The sequence below is a fragment of the Lytechinus variegatus genome, chromosome 14, assembly GCF_018143015.1.
Source record: "Lytechinus variegatus isolate NC3 chromosome 14, Lvar_3.0, whole genome shotgun sequence".
In the NCBI taxonomy this organism is placed as follows: domain Eukaryota; kingdom Metazoa; phylum Echinodermata; class Echinoidea; order Temnopleuroida; family Toxopneustidae; genus Lytechinus; species Lytechinus variegatus.
Genome location: NC_054753.1, coordinates 1,794,464 through 1,817,891, shown reverse-complemented (window position 1 = coordinate 1,817,891; position 23,428 = coordinate 1,794,464). Strand labels below are relative to the sequence as shown.

The 23,428-nt window shown below is 37.7% G+C and overlaps 1 protein-coding gene across 1 annotated transcript in view; it reads right to left on the bottom strand.

The window, feature by feature from the left end:
- LOC121427381 (telomerase protein component 1-like) overlaps positions 1-21,705 on the bottom strand; it is a 36,645-nt gene extending 14,940 nt beyond the window's left edge. Inside the window, exons 1-13 of the mRNA XM_041623744.1 lie at positions 21,499-21,705; positions 18,075-18,313; positions 17,324-17,392; positions 15,546-15,652; positions 14,294-14,427; positions 13,822-13,955; positions 12,094-12,189; positions 10,904-11,056; positions 9,737-9,873; positions 7,970-8,078; positions 6,363-6,470; positions 3,600-3,773; positions 2,709-2,896 (exon numbers count right to left, since the gene is read on the bottom strand). Of these exons, the coding sequence (XP_041479678.1) occupies positions 2,709-2,896; positions 3,600-3,773; positions 6,363-6,470; positions 7,970-8,078; positions 9,737-9,873; positions 10,904-11,056; positions 12,094-12,189; positions 13,822-13,955; positions 14,294-14,427; positions 15,546-15,652; positions 17,324-17,392; positions 18,075-18,266 (1,601 nt within the window). The 5' untranslated portion in view covers positions 18,267-18,313; positions 21,499-21,705. The remainder of the gene's footprint in view (positions 1-2,708; positions 2,897-3,599; positions 3,774-6,362; positions 6,471-7,969; positions 8,079-9,736; positions 9,874-10,903; positions 11,057-12,093; positions 12,190-13,821; positions 13,956-14,293; positions 14,428-15,545; positions 15,653-17,323; positions 17,393-18,074; positions 18,314-21,498) is intronic.
- Positions 21,706-23,428: the final 1,723 nt, after the last annotated feature.

Genomic DNA, 23,428 nt, shown 5'->3' with positions numbered 1-23,428 from the left:
CATGGTTACTCTTATGTCCACTTTTTATGAACTAGACCAATAAACTTACAGAGATATGATGGTTATTCACCAAAAAACCCCAACATGGCCAAAGTTCATTGACCTTACATGACCTTTGACCATGATCATGTGACCTGAAACTCAAACAGGATATTCAGTGATACTTGATTACTCTTATGTACAAGTTTCATGAATCAGATCCATAAACTTTCAAAGTTATGATGGTAATTCAACAGATACACCCAATTCGGCCAAAGTTCATTGACCTTTGACCTTGGTCATGTGACCTGAAACGTGCACAGGATGTTCAGTGATACTTGATTACTCTAATGTCCAAGTTTAATAAACTAGCCCAATAAACTTCCAAAGTTATGATGGTAATTCAACAGATACCCCCGATTCGGCCAAAGTTCATTGACCCTAATGACCTTTGACCTTAATCATGAGACCTGAAACTTGCACAAAATTTTCAGTGATGCTTGATTACTATTATGTCCAAGTTTCATGAATCAGATCCATAAACTTTCAAAGTTATGATGGGAATTCAACAGATATCCCCAATTCGGCCAAAGTTCATTGACCCTAAATGACCTTTGACCTTGGTCATGTGACGTGAAACTCATGCAGGATGTTCAGTGATACTTGATTAACCTTATGTCCAAGTTTCATGAACTAGGTCCATATATTTTCTAAGTTATGATGACATTTCAAAAACTTAACCACAGGTTAAGATTTCGATGTTGATTCCTCCAACATGGTCTAAGTTCATTGACCCTAAATGACCTTTGACCTTGGTCATGTGACATGAAACTCTAATAGGATGTTCAGTAATACTTGATTAACCTTATGGCCAAGTTTCATGAACTAGGTCCATATACTTTCTAAGTTATGATGTCATTTCAAAAACTTAACCTCAGGTTAAGATTTGATGTTGACGCCGCCGCCGCCGCCGTCGGAAAAGCGGCGCCTATAGTCTCACTTTGCTTCGCAGGTGAGACAATAAGAGTTTTTTTCCCTGCAGTAATCTATGAAAAGGGAGCAAAATATTGAAAGCGAAAAGCAAAATCCCTGCACGAGCTGGGCCCACAAGCGCACAATATCTTGGACAGCATTGCGCATTTAGCCAGCAGTGGGCTATACGCACATTGTCACCTCATTTGATACTGAGCGTAATGAATAAATTGCATTGTGACGTCACCTCCTAAAGCCGTGCAACGGTACATTTTGGATGGTACGTCTTGTGTGCAATGGTACGAATGTGTGACATTCAGCCTCCCATTTGGAGGCGCAATAGCTCAGTCGGTAGAGCGGGGGATTCGTATTCCGGTTACCCGGGCTCGATTCCCACTTGGTGCGCTAGTGTCCTTTGGTAAGGCATTAATCCACAGTACCAGGTCCTTCGGAGGGAACTTTAAGCCGTCGGTCCTCTGGTTGCTTGCTTACAAGCATTCATGCTTTCTTAGCAATCAGGTAAAAAATCACCACCACCACTTCAGGCATTTGCTTGCGCACAACAAGCTAAGTAGGCGTTGTACAACTTATCATATCTTCCAGGAGAGCCTTTCATCAAACATTTATTGTTGGATAAGCTGTCAGATTTGACAACTTGTCACTCCACACGTGATACCCCTCTTTGTCAGACAAACTCGGAATAAGTAAACATTTTTCACTGAAGACATTTATAGCACTTGGTTGCCTGAAAAGGGTTCCTTTTTAATGCTGTTCCTGGACTAGAGAGCTTGGTTGACTATGTTGAGACTGACCCCCTCCACCCCTACCCATCCAAGATGCAACAAGTACAATTAAGAGCTTACCCCATCTCTTTTAGAGCACAAAGCAAGTGTCACCCTTCTGATGACCCTTGATGCTGTTGCTCTACTGCAGCCGTGGATAGTGGCTGAACTATCCAGCACAGATCCTGTGACATAGTTCAGCGCAGTGCCACAAACATTGATCGGGTCAGTGCAATTAAGTCTATGGGGAAGCTTACTCCATCTCTGGTAAATCGGTATTTTTCAACATATACCTGTCATCATAGAATTCAAATGGATTTGATCTGTCACAAAATACACGCTCCCTCCGCAGAGCAGCTCCAACAAAAGCATTCACCAACGCCATCTTGGTTGTCATGGGCAGTGGACTTGTCGGATGAAATTGGCATTTATCGGCAGGTAAAGACCGACCAAATTCAAGATACTTGTTGGATCACATTAGAGCACTTGTCGGATTTTTCATCTGACAAAGTTCCATGAAATGGAAAGTTGTAGGACAAATAAAAGTTGTTGGATAAAAAAGGACTTGTCAGATAAAACGTCTGACAAGTCCTTTCATGAAACGCTCCCTAGGATGCCACAAGTACAAGTTGTGGAAACAGTCATGCCCACACTCATTCCAAGGCTCACGTGAGACAAGAATCAGACCAAACTGAATCATCACGGTAATCAAATCATAATTCAAATACAAGAATCTACTTTATCATGATTTAAGATTCAAAATAACTTATAAAGGTACTTTGTCAAAAGTCAGAAGAGTCTCTTCCCCGTAGGAAACCTGCAAGCAGCTTCTGATTCTATTACTCACATTTCAACATAGACAAAACAATGGGGAAAATGCGGGAGAGCTGCTACGAAAAAATGCATAGTGACTTTGTAGCAGGATTTCTGCCAAACAAACATGGCACAGATTTTTGACAAGGTTCCTAAACTTACTCTAGGAGACCATCTGCTAGGGTGTTGATCTTGTCTGTGACCTTGGCAAAGACACCGTAGACTCTGAGCTCTTCACAAGCGATGGACAACCAGAGAGGATTCTGGGATGCTTCCTTGCTGAGAAGGCTTATCATCTGTTCTTCATCAAGACGCTTGTTGAACTTCCCAAGGATCTCAGAGACAATCTCCTGTTAAAGGTAAAAGACAGTAGTAGCAGCAAACAATTATTTCATGAGAAATTCTTTAAAATCTAGGATAATTGCCACAATATTATCATAGATCTAGATCATAGATTTCATAGATGCAGGCCATGTTACACTGGAAAACACTTCATCCCTTGGATAGGATGTTAAATGGAGGCGCCGTGTAGAGAGTCACCACCTTTGCACGTTAAGAACCCACAGCATTATTCGTAGAGTAGGGGGAAACCCTGGTGTAGTGGTCCACCTGCACTCACCCTCCCCCCAACCAATCTGCGGGTCATAGTGATTCAGATCGCTTTTTGCCTCCCAGGCACAGGTGATGCCAAACCAATAATAATAATAATAATAATAGTCTTAATATCTCAGAGGGCACAGGATTAGAGTTAGGTTTATAATAGAGTCTTGGTATGGAATAATGTAATGATAATGATAAGGGCATATTGAACTTTGGAGGTATATCTATGGCTGATTTTCCACCATTGGAGAAAACAGGATTTAATCATGTATTCTGAATAATACAGTCTGAGTTCTTATCTGGCCTCCCCTTATCTGTACCTCTCTATTATCCGGACGCACACATGGCCAAGATTTTTTTTTCAATGTAGGAGTCTACGTGGGGAAATGAGATTGGAGGAAACAGGATTGAATCATGTATTCTGAATAATACTGCAAGAACATTGAGACATACCCTTCTAGATTCCATATCAAGTGGAGTAACAGGTAGTTCTACTGGTTTGTTCTTTCTCTCTCTCAGCATACGATGAGGTGGTGTCTCATTGATCATAGAGAAGACGCATCGAACCTGAGGTGCTAACTTAGATGGCAACCATCTCAACGTTGAAGCAGTTCTGTCTTCATCAAGCTGAAACGGCAAAAGGGAGAAATAATCTTGGTATAATGGAATTGAAGGTATTTTGGATAATGAAGGTTTGGACAAACTGTATTGAGAATCCTTGAACATTGTTGCTAGTTGTGTTGTGTTAAAAACCGGGCCAGAGTTAAGTAGTTGACGACTTGAGGTTGTGCCATTGGGGCTGCTAGTTTGTATCTGCTTTAATTAACCCTATCTAGGCCGGGGTATTTTGGGAGTTCATATGGCCGGGGGGGGGGGGCCTCCCAGGCCCCCCCCTAAGATCTCGGCCGTCGACCGCGCAATCGCGCCGAAAATTGGCACGCGGGTTGCCTGGGACATAATCTACAAGATTGTATAGTAATTTATTTCATGCGAATTGCTATTAAGTGATTATGCTAATTTATGCGTAATTAGTATGCAAAATCATACTTTTTCCTCTAACTCCCTAAATAAAGCTCCAAATGTACTAATGTTTGGTATAGAAACTCTTTTTGGTCTTCTTAGCAAGTGTACATGAAAAAAATTGCAATATCAAATCATTTTCTTACGTATTTTATTGTTTTTTGCAATTTCTTATGTATTTCTTTGTTTTTTGACCTTTTGTTTTTCATTGTTTTTTCAATGAAATTTGTTGGGGACTCTTCTGTGATCATAAAAAGCATAAAATAAATACATTTAGACCAGCAAAACTAAAAATAATCATACATTTATGAATTTTGGTTGAAAACACAATTTGCATTGACTTTGTACACGAAATCACGTTTTTGAGCAATTTTCGGTCTGACATGCACTTACATAATGTTGCGTAATTTCGGAACCACGTACCCGGGTGATGCAAAGTTGGTCTCAAAAGTTGCGCAAGACTTGAAAGTAAAAAGTCAGCGAGTGGCGCGGTCAAAAAATTTCGCACGGCGAAAATATTGCGCGATTCGTTGAGGGGGGCCTCCGAGGCCCCCCCCGGCCTAGATAGGGTTCAAGGAGAATCCAACCCAAATAAAAACTTGTTTTTACAGGAAAAAAAATCAGACAGGTTGATAGTTGAAAATTTGAACAATTTCAGACAACAATTAGAAAGATATGAATTTTTAAGTTGTAAAAATTGGTAATCACTATATCCATAGATACTTCAAATTGGCCGCATATGTGATGTCATATTCATGTAAAACAAGGACTACTCTTCCATGTACTCCAATTTATAAAATGGCTGAAGTTTCATTTTTCACAAGTTTTACTTCAAATCATAATTTTTCTTTCATGACAATACACAAGCTAAGATATATTTAGATTACTGCCCCTGGGAATGGGTACTTTAGGAGAAAACCAAATTCCAGATAATAAACTACACGGCCTATGGGAAAGTTGTCCTTGCCCCTTGTCATAATTAACTCACATGTACCCAGTTGCCAATCAAAACCTACAGTCTTAAGGATCCCACTTTTAAAGCAGCCATAACTTTATTATTTCTTGTTCAATTTTCTTTCAAACTTTCACCATTCTGTTTTATTTATTTTTCTCCTTTCGAAAATACATTTTTCGACAAGGCTGAATTCCCCTTTAATAGGACAATGTTGATTATAAACACTATTCCCTGCTTTATTTACATGTAGCATGTTTTACGCAACAAGTACTAAATTATTTCAAGAACTGAAAATTAAGTTAAGTATTTCACACATTTTTGAAGGAGGCAATTCTTGAGGATTTGTATCAATAAGAAATATATATATGATCCTAGCAAACACAGAATAAAATACTGAACAAAAGGAGGAAGAGGGGGAAAAGAAGAATGAATACAAAAGGAGGGAAAAGAAAGAGGAGAGGTTGGATGAAAGATGGAAGCAGAAAGGATGAAAGTGATAAAGGGAAAAAAAGAAGGGATGATAAGGAGAAGAGAGAGGAGGCCCGGGGGGGGGGGGGCACTTCCATTGACGAATGGATACCATGCGCGACCATGAGATCTCAAAAAGCACCCTAAACACATATTTCTACATTCTGAAAATGCACCCCGTAACAAGTATTGACGTGTGAAACCCTACCCTTAACAAGTATTAAACAAAACGATACTATTGGAAAGTACTCCCTGAATTGAACCCTAAACAAGTACAGCGATATTTCAATGTTATGTCACTGACGTCGGTTTCACCTTTACCTACATCAAATCGTACGTAGTGTTGACTCCTGGGGCAAAAAGTACATCCATTATAAAACATTTTAGTCTTGATTTTTTATACCCTCGCAAATTTGACCCTAAACACGTAGCTTTCCTAGCGAAATAGATGCCCCCTTTTCATTATTTTAGTGTTTTTGACACCCTTATTACGTTACATACTTAACGTGCACTATCTTGCAAAAGACATCATTTGAACAGATTTTTTTGGTCGCGCATGGTATCCACTCGTCAATGTAAGTGCCCCCCCCCCCCCCCGGGAAAGGAGGAAAGAAAAGAGCAGAAAGAGAGCAACAAAGGATAAAGAAGGAAGAAGAAATGATGAAAGAGAAGAAGGAAAGGGTCAGAAGGAAGAATTTTAAAAAGGAAAAAAGAGGACAAAAAAGAAAACAAGAAAAAGAAGAATTAGAATAAAGTATTATCTGATTAAATACCTGATTTAGGGCATCAATGACAATAATAGTTGGCTTGGTGTTTGGGTTTGAGAGGGTGCTACTAGCAATCTGACATGCTGATTCGTAATCCTTCGGCATGTTAGAATCCTCACAAAACAAAACATATATGGGATGATAAGTAATCAAAAAAAAAAAAAAGAAACACTTCTGAAAAACCATGTACAGTATTGTGGCCCTTATTGAAATTCATTTGATTTATCTAGATATTCTAATCTTTAGTATTGGTATAGTAGGGTAGTACTGCTATCCTTGGAGGCCTTGAAAAAATTAATAAAAATGGTTACCAACAGATAGAAAATAAACATAAACAAGAATATGACTTCTATTAATGGTGGAAGAGTGACTTTTTTAGACATTTTTATTTTTATTTTTGAAGCTCACTGTTCAACTTCATCTGGCAACTTATTCTGGGCTCTGAGCTGGGTTTTCACAAATGAATAGTGAAACCTGTACAGAAAGACCAAGGGAGACAAGAAAAATGGGCACATTGGTATTCATGGACCAGGGGGGTGGTTCACAAAGATTTAAGTATGACTTAGGTTGCACTTAAATGCCGATGCGTATCTGAAATGCAACGCGCAATCTTATTGATCAATACGCAGTAGTGCAAATCCTCTTTGCATGATTTGACAAATGCGGTCAGGCCTTTTATACCTCGCGCAACTAGACATTTAAGTGCGACTCTAAGTCATACTTAAATCTTTGTGAACCCCCCAGTTCCATTCATGTTTTGATGGTAAATTATATTCAAAAGTAACTATTATGAGGTCTTTTCAGACAAGTGAACAGAGTGCTTTTCTATAAAGACCACCTGACAAAGACCAAAAAATCAGGTCTTTACTCACAGCTTCCTTTGAAATACAGTATGTTTCAATGAAGTATTCATTGACAGGGATCCAAGTTTGTGATCTTGTGGTTCTCTTATACAGTTGGTCACTAAACTAGTATTGAATGTAATTTCATTGCAAAGTACTCTTAAGAAAAATGATCTCTATGAGCAGATGGCCTTTCTTAACAGTTTCCTTTATGGAAAGGTTCTTGCAATACATACTTCAATGGAAAGCGAATGATTTGTTTTCTCTTGAGACAGGTGGTATAAGCAAATCAGGTTTGAGGGTCTACTTGAATTGTAGACTTTGAAATCTCTAAGGCCCGTATTCTGAAGTCGGGTTCAAATCACACTCAGGTTTAAAGTTGTGGTCTAAGTATGGACAGTCAACCGTTACATAATCACTAGAGATATCATACTTTCAGCTCATTTGGCTCTAAAATCATTCATTATTGTGTAGGAAGTATAAATAGATGATTGTCTTCACCATCAATGAATCAGGAAAGAGCACAGTAATCATAAGTAACATACAACTGAATAAAAATGTTGATACTTTTGGCTTCCCATACTTAAACCACAACTTCAAACCTGAGTTGAAGTTACACCCGACTTCAGAATACGGGCCTAAGAAAAGTGGGCTCTATGAGCATATGGTCTTTATGGACAGACTCCTTGAATACATGTTTCAAGGGAAATAAACTTATTTGTGGTTTTGATAGACAGGTGGTCACTAGAGCAGCTTTGACGGTGTACTCACATTGCAGACTTTAAGTTCTCTCAAGAGTCGTTTGATCATTTTCTCTGGGTTTGTGGATCCGGGGATGGCCCCTACAAAGTGATAGAATATGTTCCATGGTCCCTGTCCACTGTAGAAGAATAAAAAGTAATAATAATAGCAATAACGGTATATTTACCCAGGTTAGCCAATTCAGTTCCGAAAACTGTTCTCCTAGCGAATAATGGTTCATCAAGGTGTCATGTTTGCTAGATTTACAGATTTGCACCAAATAGATATTACTATTTGGGCTGCTTCACAAAGTATCTACACATAACTTTGACACCCTACTTGTTTGACCTTCTTGAAATGACTGGTATCTTAGGTTTGAGTTCATTCAATAGTTGTAACACTTTCATGTTATCCCAGATTGATCAGCTCATGAAGTAAAACAAGATTAATATTTAAAGGTAAATGCTAGTTTTGGTAACGATATCAAAATGAGTTCGTACAGAATCCAATGAAATGACCACAAAGTGTCTGTTTGTATAAATAAAACGCATGTGCCAAAGGATTCTGGAAGAAATTGTGTAATTGCTGAGAAATCAGCAAATAAGCACAGAATTCGGGTGAGCGTCGGGCCCGACGCTCTAAGCAATAATTATACATTGTCCCACGTGCGCTTATCTGTGTTGGGGATCTTAGTTGTGAACATTTTTCAGCGTAGATTTCAAGATTCACAAAGTTCAGTTAATGTAACTGTACCAGATCTAGATCCTCGATGATGTACTGACAATTAAGCCTTGTTTTACAGACTTTCTCATGAAATCAGTGTTTACTGCAACTACTGGAATTTCTCTTTAAGATCAGGGGCCCATAACACAAAGCTTAACAATCATCGTAGAACGTTCGTGACCTACCACCCCAAAACCATCAATAAGTCGCCAGGTAAGGTTCTCTGTCCATAGCCAAAATAGTAATATAGTCTCCAAAATCCAAAAATTATAAAGTCAGCTCACATGAAAGAGCAATTCTCCTTCTTCATACTGTGAAAATTTGAAGTCTTGAAGTTGAATAAAAGAAAAGATACAAGGGTCTCTTGGACACTACTTTTGCAGACTGCTTGGACATTTCACTGAGATTGCACAGTATCCACATCTCATGCTTGAGTGAACCACAAACTTCAAACCATGTTTTCTATTTATTTTTAAGCTCTTCATGAATTTCCTCTGCATTCATTCAAAGACTTGTCATGGTTATTGTTGGTCAATTTTAACATATTTTATATCATATTAAAGCTTAGGAAATGAATTTTCAAGCTCAATGAGATACTCGATATTCATTTTGGCCAACTTATTGTTGGTTCTGGGGTGGAAGGTCACATTTGTAAACGATTGATTGCACTGACCACAATCAATCGTGAAAATCAAACATACAATTAATTGCTAACTTTTGTGTTACACGAGCCAGATGTACAAAATGGTTTATAATTTCAAGGAATTGGTACAGTGACTTACTATTTTCCGGTTACCCCTTTAAGAAGAGCAAGTCTGTTCTTCTAATGAACTAAGTCAATAAATTATGGGTAATTTCATGAAACAAGCATTTTCTTTGTTTGTTCAACCCCTATTTTCCTTCATTCTTACATCACTTCACTGCTCAATCCATGACTTGAGAGCATTACAAATTTTAATAAGAGCCAGTCGACAGACACAAATTATTTCAAGGTCTAACTTACAACAGGTTTGACATAAACATTTCAGGGACTTGCCATGGTGTAAAGTGAAATGCATTTTTCTCAGAACATACCTTGGTATATCTCCCTTGGCAACCCTAAGGCATGCTACATCGGCAACGCGAGCTAGGAGAGAAGACTTTCCGCTCCCTGGTCCACCAAGAAGAATGAGAGCACTGCATTTCTCTTTGTCCATGATATATGATTCAATCTGCAAAATAAATATTGATATGTAGATAATCAAAAATGGCGAGTCAACCTTTCATAGGGAAACTGAAGTTTTTGTGTTGCTGTCTGAGGTAATGCCAAACAAGCAGAGCTGACAACCTGAAAAAGAACATTTTAGTATTTTTAAAATTGAAAATCAGTATTTCGGTGAGGAAATTAGTATTTTCAAAAAATACCATAGGACAACACAAAGCTGAAACTTTAGTACATTACATTAAACTATCGGTATTTTTCTCACTTTTCAGTACTAAATACTGAAAATCAGTACTACTTGGCAGCTCTGAACAAGTGATCATATCATCATCATCAGTCCAAAGTTCCTTGCAGCAATCGTCCTTACCCCCTCCCTTCTACCTTGCCTGATTCAGTGCATCTCCCATTCTCATCCCAACCCTCCTACTCTCCTACTCCTCCACTTGCCTCCACCATATCTTCTTTGGCCATCCCCCCTCCCTCCAATTTGCCCACCTTGAACTCAAAAGCCCTTCTTAAGACATGACGGTCATCCTTCCTCAACATGTGCCCATACCAATGCACCCCGCTTGCCTTCACCGACCAGTCCACCGCTTCTTCCAAACCAAACACCTGCATAAAGTCATCTTCCTATCAATCAACTTCACACCACCATAACACTAGGGAGTTTTCGATTTGCACGTCGACTAGTGGACTGCGACGAAAGTACGTCATAATAGTCTGCTTTGTGTTGATGGTATACAAAGTCAGTCGAGCACATGATTGAAAGACACTGAGCATGTGCAAGCCATTTGTGACACGTCAACTTCATAATGACCGTGGATTTCGCTCAGATCACGCTCGTTCGAAATGTAGTAAACGAGCAATCAAATCCTTGCCCATTTATTGAAGCCACGTGGCGATTTACTCCAGCGGTTCTGTATACCGTAAACACAAAGCAGACTATTATGACGCACTTTCGTCGCAGTCCACTAGTCGACGTGCAAATCGAAAAACTCGCTACTATTTTGAAGTTAGTTTTCTGTTCAGTTCTCACCAACCTTTTCTAAGATATCCTTCCGTCCTAGGAGGATGCTGCTTCTGCTCTTCATGAAGGATTCATGAGCTTCCTTGTCCTGTTCATAGGGATCTAACTGTCTACTCTCATCAAGGGGATACTGTTCTCCGATAGCCTTCTTGAAGAAATCAAACACCTGCAATAATAGTTTAAACATAGTTAAAGGTCAGTTGTGGTACCGATATCAAAATTAGTTCGTACAGAATCCAATGAAATGACCACCAAAGTGTCTGTTTGTATAGATAAAACGCATGTGCCAAAGGATTCTGGAAGAAATTGTGTAATTGCTGAGAAATCAGCAAATAAGCATAGGAATCGGGTCAAGCGTCGGGCCCGACATTCAAAGCACTAATTATGCACTGTCCCATGTGCGCTTATCTGTGTTGGTGATCTTCGGTGTGAACATTTTTCAGCGTAGATTTCAAGATTTCACAAAGTTCAGTTTATTTAACTATACCAGATCTAGATCCTCGATGATATACTGACAATTAAGCCTTGTTTTACAGACTTTCCAATGAAATCAGTGTTTTCTGCAACTACTGGCATTTCTCTTTAAACATAGTTAAAACATGATGTTATACTCATAATGACAATTTTAATACAGTGTTTGTGTAATTCATTCAACATAGTGTAATACAAAATGAATATTCAGCAAGCAGTTTGCATCACTGTGTTGTGCATATTTAACTATTTTGTAAAAGATATGCAAAAGTTTAATTTAATTCAATTCAATTCATATAGATATTACTTTCTTTATTCATCCAATTTGGATGAATTTTTCAGCCTTATTGCTTGTAAGATTTTTCTACTCTTATTCACATCAACTTTTTGTTCGGGTGGAATTTACTTTTTAGGATATTATTCTTATAATTTTCATTATTCTTATTATTAACATCGTCAACTTCATCCTCCTCCTCATCATCATCATCATCATCAAAAATCATCATCATTAGCACCATCATCATCATCATCACCATCATCATCATCACCATCATACTCATGAACATCATCATCATCACTACCACCACCACCATTTTCATCATCATCATTTTCATTGTCATCATCATCATCATCAACATCATCAATAACATAATCATCATCATCATCACCATCATCATCAATAACATAATCATCATCATCATCATCATTAATATACTATGATACTTTGCTCACCTTGACCTTAAATTCGTCCAGATCTCCAAGATCGACCTTACCAGTATCAATATCGATCCCATTGTATGAACATGAATACTTGAAGACTCTATCGAACTAGAAATATTAAAGGAAAAATACCTCATTTAGATCATGAATATGGTTTTATCATATATTAATGGAAAGGATATGAACATTATGATTATTGTCATTCTAAATTTTAGAAAATAACAGTCAAATATATTTCTGTACATGAGCGTGACCCCAAAAAATGTTTAAAGGGGTGTTTTTTCAGTTTTGGAAGCAGGCTGTGATGCACTCGTTAAGGGTATTAAAATGATTTTCAAGAAAAAGGGTGGTTTTGAAAAACTTGTCAATGGTCAATCGCAGGGTCAAACTTAGTTAGGGTATGTTTCTTTTCCAAAGCCTTTTTTAAAGACTAGCCAAACGAGTTTGGGAGCTGTTTTTTCCCTGGGGTCATATTCTAGCGACTTGTTTAGGGGCCAAAAAGTGTAAATAATGAATATTTTGCGCACACAGAAAAAAATCCTTTAGGGGGTGTCTGGAAATAATTTGGTCACGCAAGTGTAAAGCAATACATTTGACAGGCCTAAAAATTATAAGTAAAGATATAGTTAGTAGATCTGATTGTTATTTATTTACAATTTACAAAGTATTGTATCCTTACAAAAGTTGGTCTATTCATTATCTTGCATAATGCTACTGCTCAGCAAATATTATCATTTCCATTTGTATGATTACAAAATAAATTCTTAAAGGGATTACAACATTAACAGCCTATACATTCAAGAAAAAAATGAAGATATCCCGCTTGGTTATATCATTTCCATAACTCTATTTGGTCAATTAAAGATTTGTACATATAGCATCATGCAAAAGTTAAAATATAGATCTAAATTTAGAGTCAAGTTCTTAAAGTGGTTGATACATGTATTCGTAGTCTTTGGTGACAAAGAATTTCTTACATATTTTTTTATTTTAGCGGTCTACCAGCCTGGAAGATAGTGCACAAGTGCGACTTGCCAACAGTATGTACTCAGTAAATGAAGAGGCTTTAATAGGAGGAAATTATAATTTGTTTACAAATTTTCAGCATTACTCCTATTTTTTTTAAGATCAGTGAGCTTGATCTGTAATGAAAATTAATCGAGTCAACAAGATTAGCGCCAAAAATGGTTATTGAAAGTATTGCAATCTCATTCGGGTCTTAAATAGAGCAACCATTATAATTAATTGATTGAATAAAGGAACGTTGTTTATGTTGTTAACGACACTCCATGTTTTGCGTAAATCAGATTTTACAGCTCTGAATTGTTCAAAATTATTTTTCAAAAAATTTTCAAAATAGATAGGAGTAATGCCAAAAATTTGTAAACAAATTATAATTTCCTCCTATTAAAGCCTCTTCATTTACTATCTATTGTCCATGGCGGACAGCATTCGGATACTAATGAGTCAGAAAGAAGAGGATCGAGGGTATTTAAAGTCAAGTTCCTCGTGGCTTAACCGTGAACCAGAATAGCCTGGTGGTTAAGTCGCTGCCCAGAAAGCAGTAGATGGCAGGTTCGAATCCCACTGGTTCCAATTTATATTGACTTATGATTTTCATTGCAGATCGAGCTTACTGATCTTAAAACAATTAGGAGTAATGCTGAAAATTTGTAAACAAAATTATATACTCAAATTTAGAATAGTTAAGCTTTCGGAAAGAAATCTGTTGTAACTTACCCCAAATCTATTCTGCAGCATCTCCTTGAGCATCTTGAGTTTATGGGTTGCTATGGGGTTGCTATCAACAAATTCCTGTTTATATTTCTCAGGTATCTCACTGATGAAAGACTCGTCTCTCAAGGCAAACAGGGCTAAAATACATGTATAATGTAATTAAGAAGAAACAAAAAACAGATTTAATATCATGAGGTGTCAAAACTTCATATCTAAGAGTTTTGAGAGGCAGCTCACAGAAAGCTCTATAATAGAAATATGGTGGCAACATCATTTTGTCTGAAAACGTCTCCTTATTCCTGTCAAGCATTCCCTCTTGGCAAAAAGGATGTTCTTATCATTTTAGCACACGTTGGTATTAGATGCGCGCAGGTCATAAATTTACGCACTCAGCATAGGTTGTATAGAGAGAAAAGATAGGAAGAGATAAGAAAGTTTTCGGAATACCGCCCCCCCCCCCAGGATTTGAACTTACAGTTTGGATTTTCTTTGCGATAGGCACCATGCATGATCTCCATCTCTGTGATGGATAAGCCATGAATCCAACGATAATCGCTCACCACACTCGATGGAACTTCCTCCAAACCTGGGATCCATCCACATCTTTCACTGTCGTCAGAAAATAACAGAAAAATAGATTGGAATGGCAAGTTAAACATGGAAGTACAGGTAGCATCAACTTCATTTCTGGCTAGTAATGCAGACTGATTTTGAGGGAGGTGGTTTGCCGGGATTGTTGGCTCCCTCAAAACAAAGATTTGCAATTGATTTAATCAATCTTAGACACCGTTCTCATTACACTTTCTAAAACTGGTTTACTGGAACCCAGTTCAGGAAACTATTTTGAAAGAGCCCTTTGCTAGCGTTCCCATTTGATTATCCGAAAGTGGTTTTCAAACCCACTTGGCGTAAAGTGGTCTTGTTGCTATGGGAACACTCTCAGTTGGTGACATGCTTCGCGCAAAATTTGAAACTGCAGCATCGGCATTCCACATACAGCGTGTGGAGTAGCACGCTCAAAATGTGAGATTATTTCCTGAAGAATGGTTGTGTCCTCACTCACGCTAAAACCAGTTTAACGAGGAAAAGTGATCTTCAAAACTACATCGCAAGGTGGCTTTGTAAACCGGTTTGGAAGATCACTTCAAAGACCGTTTCAACCTTTCTCATTACACGTTAAACTAGTTTCCAGTAAACTAGTTTAAGAATGGTAATGAGAACAGTGTCTTAATTGTTGGAAATCCAAAGGTACCTTTATTTAGATGTATATTCAAAGATATTAATTTTCTCCAGAACTAGGCCCAAGCATTGGTCAGTGTTTTGACCAACTGTCATACCCCTTCGTGTTTTTGTGCTTAGAAAGGCCAGTAGTAAGCGCCTTATTATTTACAAAGGGACAGAGTATACACCTCCTAGATGGACAAAGATTAACTTCAACAGATAAAATCGATTGGATTGATCACAGCTTTTCTTTGTGAGAAGGGGTCCAGGTCTACTGCATGATTGTTCATGAACACTACATACTTTGTTGAGATTATTCCTAGGATGTACTTAAATACTTTCAGCACCCTAAAATTGCAACAACAAAAACGGAAAAAACATCAAACAATTGCTATAGATTTGAACCAAACTTGGAGACTTATAATAAAACCTCGATGGTTTTAACTAACTAATTAATGTAATTTTCATTGATTACTCATAAAATAAGATGAAGATGGGTTAATTACCTGGTCATATTAAGAAAGAAAGGCATGATGTTTTCTTGATAGCATCTATCGATCTCGCTCAGACATGTCCTAAGAGTCTCTTCAGTTGTAGTATCTTTCGGTACTCCCTACGAAATAACAAACAATATCATCAAGTTTACCGTAGATCTAAAAGCACATGTTCACATATGTTGGGACATATGTATGTAACAAACATTTGGATATACAGTATGATAGTAACGATGGTTAAGCATTGCACTTTATAGTCATTTATGTTCTGACAATTTGTCTTATATCACAATCAGAATAAAGAATTCTTATAAGTCAGATATCTCCTGCAATTAACAAGATCAACATCCAAGGAATAATAATAATTGGATTTATATAGCGCTTTTTCCAGAGGATACAAAGCGCTGTTAATTGCATAAGACAAGTTAAGGTTTATGATTATATATAAGTGTGTTTTGAGATGTTTTTTGAAGAGGTTAAGAGAAGAGAGGTTTCGAAGAGATGGAGGGAGTTTGTTCCAAAGACGGGGGGCAAGAGATTGAAAGGAGTTGAAACCGGCCTGTTTTCTGGACTTTGGAATTACATAGGAAGGAGCAGCAGAACGAAGAGAGTAAGTAGGTCTTTGTTGCTGAAATAATGAAGAAATGTAAGAAGGTAGTGTGGTTGACAGAGACTTATAGGTTTGAACAAGTATTCGATAATGTATTCTATCAGTAAATTGCTACCCTGCTAGAGATCTTTTTGACATCTTGATATATCAAGAAATAGAGAAGCCTGTGACAGCTACACAAGTTAAACTTCACAGGTTTTAAATTTTGGTATATTGAGGGCAAGATAACTTAAGGCCACCGTTCATCTTACCATTGGCTGCGGAAGCCAAAAAATTTAGGGGGTGTCCACCTGAATTTTTGGGATGGACACAGGTAAAAAATTTGACAAGCGCTCTCAAAAAAGGTTATCAACCTAAATTTTAGGAGTTGCTAACAAAAAAATTTTGACAAGCAAAAAAAAGACCAAAAAAAAACAAAACAAAAAAAACAAAAACCTCATCAACGTACATTTTAGGGGGGGGACAACACACGTTTCAGGGGGGGTCCACGTGAATTTAGGGGGGATGCAGAAAAAAATTGACAAGCAAAAAAAAAAAAAAAAAAAAAACGACGACCCGACCGGTCGCGCCGACTGGCTTGCGACTGGGTGAGGGGAGATGTGACGTCACAGTGCTTGTCAGCTTCAGAGTCGCAGACCAGTCAGAGACAAGTCGCAAGGAAAATTGGAAGGATTTGACATGTTGAATCCTTATGACTGGATCGCAAGCTCAATCCAACCTCCAGCCAATCAGACAGTAGAGTTGCATAATGCGGGTCGTAAGGTGTGCGGTGGCCTTTAAGAGACATCATTTTATTCCACCACAATTGGGAAAATTGAATAAGGGTACAAAGATAAACAAGGCCAGTTAATGGGATATTAAGGCCAATTAATAGAGCAACCCAAGGTCATATCCATGAATAGCCTTGGATTATGTTAAGCCATGCTATAAGTATTTTTACCAAAACTAAGTCATTTTCATTAAATTTCAGTTCCAATAATATCTTGCATCAATTTACTTTTCTACATGTATCAACTATCATGGCATTTACTATTTGAAAAAAGAAACATTTAGATATGCAATTCTACGGTCAGAAATACCTTAACGAACATCAAACGATTTCATACCACTTATTGCTATGCATAAAAATTGTTAGGCGGTCGTAAAGGTATTTGTGACCATAGCATAAGGAATTTCTTACCCATCTCAGATCACATTCTACAAGATGTAACCTCCTCTTCTCGCACCACTCTCGTAAGTCAGGAAACACCTGTCAGTCACAAGATAAGACTCAGTCTGTAATGTTGCCTTCAATCTACCATACTTTAAATGTGTTTATGCTTTGTTTGCAAAGGAAGGATTGAAACACTCATCGGAAGCGGACCTCTGTTCAGTGCTTCGGGGGGGGGGGGGGGAGAACGTGTTACATGTTGACCAAGGAAAAGTCAAGTTGGCAAGGGTTTTTGAATGAGTATGTTGCCATTTCAATCAAACTGGAAACACATTCAAACTTACATCTTATACATTCTCAATTACTCGTAGATATTGAAATGAAATGAACAACTAGTTTGGCAAAAGCATCATACACAACGGTAAATGCATCTGTTTAAAAGGGGTGAGATTCATGTGTTCTTAGTCTTCTTGAGCACTTACAGTCTAAAACCAAGACATTTTACCAACAACTTGATTTTATAAGAGGGCTGTGTTCAAAGTATTTGATATACAAAAATAACATATTGTTATAACATTCTATATATTAAATGTCCTTAAGAAATATCTAATAATCATCCAAACTGTTAAAGCCTGCTTGTCAGTACTGGCATCATCATGCCCTTTGTACATCTTGTAAAATCAAACATCATGTTTATTCCTTTCATTACCTTTCAACTATTGTATATTTATATACGTTTTTTGATAAAGCTTCATAAATGACTGTGCTCTTTATCTTTTACCTCTTTGACCAAGACATCCCGCTCTGAATGAAAGTCACGGAATGTGGATGACACAAATACTCTTACAGTCTTCCAGCCCGATCGTCTGATGGTGACCCGATTCTGTCGACCCCTCGACTCGATGGTTTTCTCTACGGATTCCCATTGCTGACTGACTTCATAAGGGTAACTCCTAGAAGATCCGCATCCCATGATAACATGCACTGTCTATGCCTGTTTCTGTAGTTTTTGCATGGGTCCTGTAAAAGAAATTACAGGTCTACTCTAATTATTGTTGTCCAATACAATAAGTTTGAGACATGCACCATAGCATACATGTAGGCATTTTCCAAAATATGGCATTGAAATTCCTAATATAAGTAATGGAAATGGTGGCTTCACCTTTCAGGCATCAACACTATTATAGTGAGCAAATAACAATGAATTGCAATTAATTGCACTAGACTACATGCCAGCAATGACAATCAAAATGTCCATGTGAAGCTCCCCTGTTTATGCCTTGGCCTACATCCTATGGACCTATAGTTACAAAAAAACATGACTTACTCCCTAGACTTGATGTACAATATAGGGTCTAATTTTGTAGACCTTAACTTAGCGTTAGAATGATTGCACAAATTTTTGTTAAATTAATAATTATTTAAAATGTAGAATCTAGATCTGACTCACTCAAGGGTTCATCAAATGCCTCCGCGCACAGAAAAATAAAGCTGAAGTTGTGTGTTGTGGACGCCAGAAGTGGTGTCACACCACATGCAACCCACCAGCTAGAAATCCATCACCAAACGCGGTTCTTTGTACGATGTTAGTATAATAATACTAACCTCATACTAACAAAGTTAGTGTGATTAGATAACTAATACTGTTACTTAGGGGGTGTTACAAGTAAATATTTGCGATCAATTGCAAATATTCTGTTATAATTTTACAACTGATAGTTCCATGTTAGCTGTAGCAAATCAGATTAAACTTATTGTTTCAAGGAGAAGAATAGCAATCAATCACTAATTTGCAATTAACTTCAAGACATATAATTGATTTTAGGACCAAAAATAGATTTGCAATTGATGCAAGTTTCTTGCAACACCCCATTAGTCTATTCTAACATCATTGATCAAAACAAAAAAAAGGGCTTAGAGTAGAGTTCCCAAACATTGGACGGTTCCCAATATTGGACAAAAATGACTTCAAATCCCTCCCCAAAACTACCTGGACCCACACTGGCAGGGAACTTGCATGCATGATATGCATGAACATACTTGCTATTGATCTGTACAAAGAGAAGATCCAGGTTGCTGCTCAAAAAAAAATATTCCAGGGGTTAAATCCAGGGGTAAAATCCATGATTTTGACTTGCAGAGATTCTTATGACCCTCACTAATTATATATGGACTCCAAAAGATTGATGACCAAAGAAAATCTCATCAGGGGGAAGTGACTTCGGCCGGAAATATCGCTGCTGAGATGGCACATGTTCCATCTATTGCAAAAAAAAATCTGCAATGGCCGCTGTGGGGAGCCCCCGTGAGTCCGCTAGCCTACCCCCTTCCAAATATGGCACTATCCCAAACATCAGACATATCAGCCGCAGCCAATTGAATAGGAAATGCGTGCTGTTGAGGTGCGCGTGCTTGTTTTTAGAACAAAGTCACACGCAGCTGAGCAAAGACATCCGATGTTCAGAGCCGAAAGAGGTCTGTTTGGTACATGTAAGTAATCATTATTAACTGATTTCTATTTCAAAATCATTATTAGCTATGATTAAAATCAGCATTTGCGCATCTAAAATAAGTTAATTTATAAACAATTAAACATTTTGGGGGTTTAGATAGACCAAAAGCTTCGGTCTCTGTTTTGTTGGTTGTTCAGCTGAACTTCGTTGGCTTCACTCACCAAATACAGAGACCGAAGTTCTAGCGCGATCTGTACAGGGGACTCAATGGCCATATGTTTATGTACTTAAGATCGGATAAAACGGGAAGTGAATTTGTGCGACAGCCGAGGTAAGTCACCGTTTTTGTTCCTTTTAACTTCATTTTTCTCCGTTTTTTGGCAATTGATGCCAAGAGGGAATATAAATTTGCACTATGGTCACTATAATTTTCGAAATTTTTATTTATTAAAGACAAAAATTGAAAAGCCCCGACGGGGGGATTTTGCATTGCAAGTCCCCTAATGGTGGCTGCACGATAGCGAGCCGTCTGTGTACGAGGTGAAATAAAAAAAAAGTTAAAAAACTCCTCGAAACAGACGGCTGCCAGCTGTCTAGGGTTTAGAGTGCAATTTAAATCGTCAAAATTTATTGTGGCACACAACTCTACCTGTACAATGTTTGGACACTGCGTCCGATTTTCGGCAAAAAACAACCTTCTGCCTTTTTTTTTCTGGTAATATTTCCATTTACCACAATTCTATTTTTTAATTTTATTAATATAACGTTACTGACGCGTAACATTGGGGAAGAACAATAGGAAACAAGATGGCAGCATTAACATCAGGTGAGCCTTCCCTGACTTTTCATATTTTTCCTTTTTGGATGAATTCTAGATCTATTTCTTGTTTTAAAAAAAATTGATGGCATATGCCTAATGTCAGAAATGAAGTTGTGTCCCATTTACAGGATTTGGGGCTAGATCTTTTTTAGAAGGAAAGTAGAAATCTTGGGGGTGTTAGGTTTTTAACAATGTTTAAAAATTCCTCGAAACAGATGGCTGCCAGTAGAGGCGCACGGCCAATATTGGAGACTGTCTCCAATGTGGGAGATTATCTCCAATATCAGAGACTTTTGTGTAGAATTTGGGTATCCAATTTCGGAGACAGTCTCCAGTTTTGGAGACCGATTTCCTTTGTTTACATTTGCGGCAAAAGGATTACCTTGGCGGCAAATAAAAATGTGATAAGCAGATTCCTCATGAAAAATTACCCCTTTGCACCGTCTACTTTAAAAATTCACCCTCTACTTTTGTTTTGATAAGGATTTTTGTTGTCAATCACACACAAAACAAATGGCTTCTGACCTCAGTGAGACAAAATTTTGGGTGGAAAAAATCATGCTTTTGTTGGTGTTGTTTCTTTTATCCTTTTGCAAAGCAAGTCTCCAATGTGGGAGATTGTCTCCCCTATTATTGGAGAGTCTCCCATATTGGCCGTGCGCCTCTACTGGCCAGCGCTGGCAGCCATCTAACTTAAATTAGAAAGAAGCCTCCTCCTGGCTAGCCTGTGTGTAGACCTTACTTACATATAACGTTAGTGTTACTGTTGTAAATCATGACATACGTCTTCACTCAACGTGTCAAATTCAGTCTGTCGATTAGCGTTTTTATTTGGGGGGGTAAAACCATACATACAATACTACATGTGGGACTGTCACTAATTTTCCATGCAAATGAATTTTGTGATAACGAACAAAAACAAAAATACTTACGAAGAAACAAAGTCGAGGAAAGGGATACTTTTTACTTTCAAATAATCAAGTTGTTTAAAGAAATTATGTAATGAAAAATGTATCATAATCCCCTAAATATGAAACTCAGCCAATTGGATTCCGTTGTCTGGAGACGCCAAATAAACAACCAACCAGAGTTATGTAGTCTGCATTTCAGGCATAGACCCACTGATCTCTATAAAAAAAAATGCATAAACTAGACCCTCATTGAAACTTCGATCAACAGACAACAGTGCGCCTTCACATAAGAATAGGACTTAGCGTGTGTGAGGTTGAGATTGTGTGTATTTGAGTTTTGTCCGACGTGTATCAATTTCAATCAATTTAGACATGTATGGGGCAATTTACCCTAGATTCTGCTAGGATCGAAAGCTTAGGCCCCTTTTGACTCTCTAATTTACTCCATTGGCTCTTTTTTAGATAAGCAGTTTTCAGCAGCTTATTTTTGCCTTTAAAGTTAATTTGTTTAGATATGGATTTGTTGAAGATAATATATTCACTATCTTGCTAATAAAGGTTGAACTGATATGGGTAATTTTCATATTTGAATTAGATGAAATAAAGGACTCGAATTGGCGGGATATATTTGTTGGTTTAATTGAATAAGAATTGAATAAAAGTTTAATACTAAATATGGTGAAATATATATTATTTCTATTCATAAAGGAGGGGGTATTAACAAGCACAAGGGCGGATCCAGCTTTTTATAAAGGGGGGGGGGGTTGGGATGGTATGCGAGGGGGTGTCCCCCCTCCCACAGTAGGGAAAATTTTTGAAAATCTGTGTGTGAAAATGGCGTTGTCTTGCATCTAAAACACCACTATTTTTGGTATAGAGGTCGTTGCCAAATTAACCCCCATTAAAATTTGTAAAATTAAGTTGCATTTTCCTGCAATGTAAGGCCAGTTAACAACACAGATACAAAGAATTGGGTCCTTGGAATAAGCACTGTTAGCCTAAGAAGAAATAATTATAATAATGATAATGATAATAATGATAAATGAAATAAATACATAGAAATAGAATAAAATAAAATTGCAAGTTTTAAAAAGATAAGATTTTAAAAAATGGTCCCCGGATTTTTTTTTTTTTTTGGGGGGGGGAGGGGGGGTTCCAGCCCCCCCCCCCAACCCCCCCCCCTCTAGATCCGCTTCTGAAGCATTGACGATATACATAAACTTATTTTAGAATATAAGGATCAAGAAAAGGAAATAGCTATTAAAATGGGGAAATTAGGGCGGCACTTGCAAAAATAGGAAACAGTAAAATTATGAAAAGGTTAAGTTAAGTTTGTAAGTCTTTATTTACTTTCAATAAATGTAATCAGTGGCGTACCGTACGTAGGTCACGGCATTGGGGGCACCATCAAAAAAATTTGAGTCACCCGGTGCCGGCGCGAGCGGCGCTCAGTTGCCAGGCATACTGACCTACAAGACACATTTTAAGGATTGTGCCAGTAACGGATGTATCTAACTGATCAAATAATGCGAGCGCCAAGCGAGAGCTGAAAATTTTTTACATTCAGACCTAGAAAGGGATTATAAGCAAATTTTTGTTATCATATTACAAACCTGTCTCGCTAAACAAAAAATACGAGCGCAAAGCACAAGCTGAAATTTGTGTATATGTTGACCCCAAACAGGGAAATTTTTACCCTTTTTACACACGCTAAAATTTCTTTAACCCCGTACTATAGCTGGGGCTAGAGACTATATTACAGGAATCAATTAAGAGTATACATATCTCACCATATTCATCTAATGCGAGTGCCAAGCGCTTGCTGATTTTGTAAGAATTATATCTAAACACAGGAAGCACTTGTAGTCATTGTAATCATGATTAACATACGCATCTCACTAATCAAATGTTGCGAGCGCGAAGCGCGAGCTGAAATTTAGGAAATTCACCT